The following is a 6,976-nucleotide window of genomic DNA, read 5'->3' as shown; positions in this document are numbered from 1 at the left end:
CGGGACCTAAAACGTGTTACGAGACAGGAAATGTACCGAGAGGGAAGGATTTAGGTGCTGCTCTGTGCGTTTTCCGCAGCGGAAGCTTGGAAGGCGGAAAACATGGCTGCCTTGGCGATGACCGCCAAGGGCTCAGGGCGGGTTTTCTGTCTCTTCGCTGGCGCAAGGAAGGGCGCTGTTTCCTCTGGTGCAGGTAAGAGACGGCAGGTCCTCCCCCAACCTGGGAGGGAGTTTGCTTCTTTCGCTAAGGCGTGGCCTGCCTCAGGGCCGGATTTAGGTTTGATGAGGCCCTCAGCTACTGAAGGTAATGGGGCCCTTTATATGTCCAGCTGTCCCTTCTCAACAACAAATTGTCGCTGTTTTTTGTGTTGGATATATGCTATATGGTCATTTATGGACCTAATAGCTATCTAAGGCCATCTGCACATGTTGCCGTGCAACCAGTCCATGCAGAATGAAGGCACCCTGTATATAGAAATGAGCAAACCAGTGATATTTTAGGGAGCAGGCTAGCAGGCGGGGCCCATTACTTACATCATAGGAGCCTACACAACACAATACACTGTTGCTGTATGTAGGTTTTATTTTATTTCTTTTTTTATCTTATGTTTTGGAAATGTACATCCAGTTCCCCCCCCTTTAATATTTTTTGGGGGGCCCAAGAAAGTGGGGCCCTGAGCTATAGCTTGTTTAGCTTATATGTAAATCTGGCACTGGCCTGCCTTGTGTGTGGTGGGGGACGGATAATAGGAACACCTAAGAGCTTTAAGCTTGAATAAACAAAACAAATGGGCGTCATGTTTCTATGCATTTCGACATACTAACGTGCAGCACAAAACTTATGTATGTTTATTGCTAGGGAGTAAGTCCTGCTTGTCGTCAATAAGTGGGCACACTTTTAAAGTGTTAAAATAACTGCTTCATATTTCTTCAGAAGGGACGCGGGTGGCGCTGTGGGTTAAACCACAGAGCCTAGGACTTGCAGATCAGAAGGTCGGCGGTTCAAATCCCCGCGACGGGGTGAGCTCCCGTTGCTTGGTCCCTGCTCCTGCCAACCTAGCAGTTTGAAAGCACGTCAAAGTGCAAGTAGATAAATAGGTATCACTCCGGCGGGAAGGTAAACAGCACCGTGTGCTGCTCTGGTTCGCCAGAAGTGGCTTAGTCACGCTGGCCACATGACCCGCAAGCTGTAAGCCGGCTCCCTCGGCCAATAAAGTGAGATGAGCGCCGCAACCCCAGAGTCAGTCACGACTGGACCTAATGGTCAGGGGTCCCTCTACCTTTTTTTTATTTCTTCAGAATAGCATGGGTGTAAGTAGCTCGAGCTAGGCTTAAATCCCTTATGCTTTACAGATATATTTAGGAAGAGCAGCTCCTCAAGCAAACACTGAACCACATTATATATTAACTCTATAATTCCATTCATTACGGCACTATTTGTAGATGTCCAAGGGTCTACATAACCCCATTGTGAAGCTAGATGTCCAGACTTACATATGTATGCATTGGCTCAAGGGCTGAAGTGGCTCAGCTTTTTCATAATGCTCATCAGTGTTGTATTTCAGAGTTCTGAACCTAGTGGAACTGAGGCTGATTTCATTAGAATCTGCACTTTGGATTTGGCTTGGTCTGGAATATTTCCCTTGTGCGTGTTGGACCTTACAAAAGCCTTTAGAGAGAGCCTGTGTCACAATAATGTGTTGATGACATTGACTTGTGCTGATCCCTAGTAGATACCATCCAAACAGGTTGTGGCCTATGCACTGCATGCTCGGCTCTTTCCATCTTTTTTTTTTTTAAACTTGGTGTGCATTGTTACACACCCATTTTAGCAGTGAATGCAATTATTTTAGCAGTGAATGCAATTACATCTACTCTGAGGGATTTCCCCCATTTGATCACCTTTGCATCCAACTGTATGTCGTGGAATGCCAAAGCTGGTGATTGGGAGCTTTCCTTAGCCTGTGTGCATTCTCTTTCTGAATTAGTTGAAATCAACAGTATAGTACTGCTTGCTGAATGACATTGAAGATCATATACTAGCTTTATAATTGTTTTTACAGGCCATGTATTCTTTGTGTGGTTCCTTCTAATGCAGCCTTGTAGAAACTATTAGTTTGCATTATTGTTGTTTTCACATTTGCTGGCCACAGAGGAGGGGAACCCTCTTCTCTGCAACAAACATGGAAATGCAGCTTCTTAGGCTGCAACTCTAATGCCATCTACCTGGGCTCACTGAATTCAGTAGGAACACTACATTGTACCTCCTCCAGCCCACTTGGCTTCTGTGCTTGCTGTAGAGGAAGGGAATTTGCTTCCTCTTAAGGCTAGCATGAAACTAAGGGGGCTGAAAGTGAATGATCTGTCCCTCCTCTGCCAGCCTGCTCATTCCTCTGCATGGATTTCCATACAGCTGCTTGCATGGGACTCTTTCTCACGTATGGTCACTAGGTATGTTAAATATAAACACAAAACCTGTGCTAACATCAGGGGTGGGGGACCATTGCTGGTATATCAATGCATATCTATTGGGTTATGATAAGTCTCCACAAAAGTATTAAAAAGGGGAGATGGGGCTTTGGGTGCTTTAACATTAATTCTTTGCTGCCACGGCTAGCTTTAAATTTCTTGTGAATACTTAAAAACATGTTGTGAGTGTGCTGTGTTACATATGTCTTTTTCAGTTGCATCATGGAGACGGGAGTGTAGTTCATATAGTGAACAGTTGTCCAGTAATGCAGATATGGTAAGAAATGTGTGTTACAATTAACATTCTAATCAGCCTACATATTTGTGAAAGTTTTCAAACTCAAAACATAGGATGATAGTGGTTTACACAGGTTGTACAATGACAATAAAGGTATTATTATTATTATTATTATTATTATTATTATTATTAAAGAAAATAATTGTGTTCCAACTGCACTTTTTTCTTCTGTGAAACTGCACAGGAGTCAGTATAAAATATATAAGAACATACATCAGGTCTTTCTACTTTATTTAAGGCTCATTATCAACTATAGACTGTAAACACAGAAGACACTTTGTTGAAAGGTAGCTGAAGTTAAAATGACTGTTTCAAAATTACAGTGTTTACAACAATCTCAATTTATTTACTCTGAAAACTGTGAGGCATCAAATACAGAACTTGTTTGGCAAATAATTAAAAGAAACTTTGTGTCAAGTTGGAAAATGGTGCCAAAATTACCAAGGAAGAATGGCTAAGGCTGTCAGTGGTAGCTAGCCACAACAGCTATGTTCTGCCTCCCCTGTTGGAGGCAGTATGCCTCTGAATGCTTGTCTCTGGGATTGACAGGTGGGGAGACTGCTGTCTCGCTCAGGTTCTGCAAGTGGCTTAGGCATCAGGTTCTGCAAGTGGCTTAGGCATCAGGTTGCTGGCCTAGAAGGTCTCTTGGTCTGATCCAGCAAGGTCCTTCTTATGAATCTCCCCAGGTGATCTTAGGCCAATCACTGCCTCTCAGCCTATTTTATTTATTCATTTATTTCATAAAATATTATATGCTGCTTAATTGTAGAAAAAACCCCCTCAAAGTGTTTTACAAAAAGGAAGAAACAATAAAAAACTACAACCATAATTAAAAACATACAGAAGGTTAAAGCCACAATAGATAAAAACAAATAAAACTCACGCAAACTTTCTAAACATCTGGGTAGGCTTGTCCAAATATGAATGTCTTCAGTAGGCACCAAGAAAGAATACTGTGAAGGTACCTGCCTGATATTAAATGTTTGACCACAGCCTGGTATAAATTACACTAGCCAATGCTTGTAAACCAAGGTGCCAGAAATATGGTTAAAATTTCTACCCCGCCTTTCCTGTACTAGGATGGTACACAAGGGATTGAGATGTAGCAACATTTTATGGGCTGAGTACATATATACAAGGGGAGACAATCAAGAAGATTGGTCAATGATGGATTCTGTTCTTACATTTAAAGTTTAATATAAGAACTATGTGGCAATTTTAAGATAAGTTAAAAAACCACCCAGAAGCAGCCTTTTGCTTTTTTTAGTCTATTCTATAAAACAGTTCTAACTAGAAGCCCCATTTGGTGGGTCAACCAAATAGACAGGTACCATATATCTATGCTAGAGTCCAACCTAGGGTTGATTTTTGTGTAACATGTTGCAAGACACTTGTCCTGTATGATAGAATCATGTCTGCTCCAGCACTTAAGCCAGCAGTTCTCAATCTGTGGGTACCCAGATGTTGTTGGACTACAACTCCCATCATCCCTGAGCTCTGTCCTTTCTAGCTAGGGGTGATGGGAGTTGTAGTTCAACATCTGGGGACCCACAGGTTGAGAAAGGCTGACTTAAGCAGTCAGTACTAAAAGGAAGTAGAAAGACACTTCTGCTAAAACTATTTCTGTTTCAGCCTGTGCCAATGGACAATCCCTATAAGGAACCCCCTAAAAAGTGTGTCTTGTGTGGGGTAGCTGTTGACTACAAAAATGTACAGGTAAATTCCTCTGTATTTGTTGTGTTTGTTGTCAAGGTGTACTAAAGAAGGCTGAGCAAAATCCGGCCTATGCTTATCAGAGGATGCTAGTTCACTTCTACACACTCCTACGTGTTACAAGAATACTGCTTCAGGGTGGTACTTTTGCAACATTTCTGTTCCTTTCATTTGGCTCCGTTCACCTAGGAGTGAATGCCACTGGCACTAAATATGTAAAATTAAAATTCACTCTTTTAGAATATACTCAGGAATACGTGCAAGGAAAATATAACAAGATCAGTTGCATGTTGGAAATCCAAAGTATGCCTTGGACATATGCCAAATCCCCATGGTTATTATGACTTAAAGGTGCGGAGGCAGGAGAATTGCAGGAATGCAGAATACTGTGCTTGCCCAGCACATGTGGTTGATAGGGTGTCACCTTGTAAGTACAATAATTCTACACCTAATAACCAAGAGTAGGAGGTGTAAAGTCAAGTAAAGCAAGCATAGAAACAGGATTGCATTTGGAATAAAGTATACAATATTGCTGGATCTCTTAACCACGGCTATATCAGGATTATCTTGTGGGATCATGTGCTTCTTCTCTTGCATACAAAATAGTTTCTATACCTGTGGTACAGTGTTAAGCCTCACCCAGTCTTAAGTGCATGGGGCCTCTACTTTGGTTTAGCCTATCAATCCTCTGGTCTTCCTTTGGATTTCCACTTTGCAGACTGACTGGCCATACAAAACAGAAACTACATTTTAAATTGTTTTCTACTTGTGAAATTTCAGTACTTAATTTTCTTTAAATATTGCATGATTGGTATGTTTAAGTGAACTGTGGAGATTTGCTACACATATGTAAAAAAGAAGAAATCAAAATGTTGCTTAATATTTGTTAATTTTTTTCCTCCTTCAACAGCTTTTATCACAGTTTATTTCACCATATTCTGGTCACATTTTTGGAAGGCATATAACAGGTATGTGAAAGATTTAGCAGTATTATATTCAAGGTAAATGCTTTTCACTACTTATTAATTTTAAGGCTATTTAAATAGCCAGCCACCTTCGACCTGTGCATCATTCTGAATTATATTGAATTTGGTTTCTAAAACTTAAATCGAGACTAGTCTTGAGTGCTTATATTTTTAAAAGCCCCTTATAGGTTTAATCTGCATTGATAAAGGAAATGATCTTTTGATGTTTTCAAATAAAGTGGCTTTTTAGGATTTTTTGATTTTACAGGCTTATGTGTGAAGAAACAGCAAGAGGTTGCAAAAAATATTAAAAGAGCCCGACAACTGGGTGAGCATCTTTTTAAAATATGGAGATACTTATATGTTTTGCAAATTGCTTTGTTTCTAAAGCTTCTGAATTTATTATGTTGCAGGATTTATGTCGGTTACATATAAGGACCCAACATTCCTCAGCGATCCTAAAGTATGTAGTATCAAATACCCAGAATGAATTATGTTAACTGTACTTAATAAAACTGATTTTGTAACTGATTTGTAGTCATTTCTGGTACATCCTTAATAAGCAAACCACTAACACGTCAGATACAATCCTGTTAATTCTGCTGTATAGAGAGTACAAAGGATTGCCATGTGAATGGCAGAATGCTTCTCCTCTGTGCTAATAATCATGTCATTCTTCAAATGGCTGTCATTTTGTATGCAATATGGAAAACATGCTGTCATGAAATAAAAACTTTATAAAGAAGAAAACACATGCTGTCATGTCTAACAATAAAAATACCTACTTGGAAGCAAGTATCTATGTCTAATAGGGCTTACTCCTAGGTAGGTGTAGGCCAGGCGCATCTGTGTGCTATATTACTATGTACTATATTGCTCCGTGTGGAAAATGGAGTAGTGGAACACAATCAAAGGCAGTATTATGAATATTTGTATTAAGGTCTTGCCCATTTCTCTGTAGGCTGACATGAAACCCTGTTTAGCCTTCAATTCAGCTGCTTCGCTTTCAAGCACAGCATGTTACTTAATGGGTTATAACCATTTTGTATCCTACTGCTGACAGAAGACTCTGATCCAGTGGAGGAGATTTCCCCTTGCTTTCTTCTGCAGGCCTGTGACCACCCCCTTCTGCTCCAGAGAGTTGGTGGACTCTTTGGAATTACATGGGAGGCAGCATGAGTACCTGAAGAGGGGAGGAACTACTGAAAATCACCTCTCCTTTCCCTCAAGAGAAGCCTCCACTGGATCAAAGAGGGACAACTGGATAAAAGCCAAGAAATATAGTTGCATTCTTAGTCCAGCCTTGGAGAAAACAAACATGGTACTATCAGTACAGTACATTTTATGCTGAAGTCTTCCACCAGGGATAATCCCTGTGGAAAATAAGGAATACAAAATCTACTGAGGAAGAAACTAGACTATTTTGCCCCCCCCCCCAAATTGTGGGGATTAATGCTGGTTTAATTTTTGATGGGTGAGTTTTCATAAACAAGACCCCACCCCCCAGACCATGAACAAATATAGGCAACAA

At 40.6% G+C, this 6,976-nt stretch overlaps 1 protein-coding gene across 2 annotated transcripts; it reads left to right on the top strand.

Moving 5' to 3' along the window:
* The first annotated feature begins 20 nt into the window (after window positions 1-20).
* MRPS18C (mitochondrial ribosomal protein S18C) lies at window positions 21-5,976 on the top strand. 2 transcript variants are annotated; one of them, XM_081877408.1, is made up of 6 exons: window positions 21-304; window positions 2,685-2,746; window positions 4,400-4,483; window positions 5,391-5,448; window positions 5,714-5,773; window positions 5,859-5,976. In XM_081877408.1, exons 1-6 carry the CDS (start codon window positions 103-105, stop codon window positions 5,933-5,935), a joined length of 543 nt encoding a protein of 180 aa, XP_081733534.1. In that variant the 5' UTR covers window positions 21-102; the 3' UTR covers window positions 5,936-5,976. The 2 variants fall into 2 exon arrangements, with proteins under 2 accessions (XP_081733534.1, XP_081733535.1); XM_081877409.1 differs by having other exon boundaries at window positions 32-193.
* The last annotated feature ends 1,000 nt before the right edge of the window (window positions 5,977-6,976 follow it).

Source organism: Podarcis erhardii, assembly GCF_964252035.2.
Source record: "Podarcis erhardii genome assembly, chromosome: 9".
NCBI lineage: Eukaryota > Metazoa > Chordata > Lepidosauria > Squamata > Lacertidae > Podarcis > Podarcis erhardii.
This window is presented reverse-complemented; position numbering and strand designations above follow the sequence as displayed.

Excerpts from the sequence above, each read along its gene's own strand:
- MRPS18C (XM_081877408.1), top strand. The coding sequence starts at position 103 with ATGGCTGCCTTGGCGATGACCGCCAAGGGCTCAGGGCGGGTTTTCTGT. Across the intron at positions 305-2,684 it reads GAGGCCCTCAGCTACTGAAG|TTGCATCATGGAGACGGGAG; the intron begins GTAATGGGGCCC and ends TGTCTTTTTCAG. Across the intron at positions 5,774-5,858 it reads TAAAAGAGCCCGACAACTGG|GATTTATGTCGGTTACATAT; the intron begins GTGAGCATCTTT and ends ATTATGTTGCAG.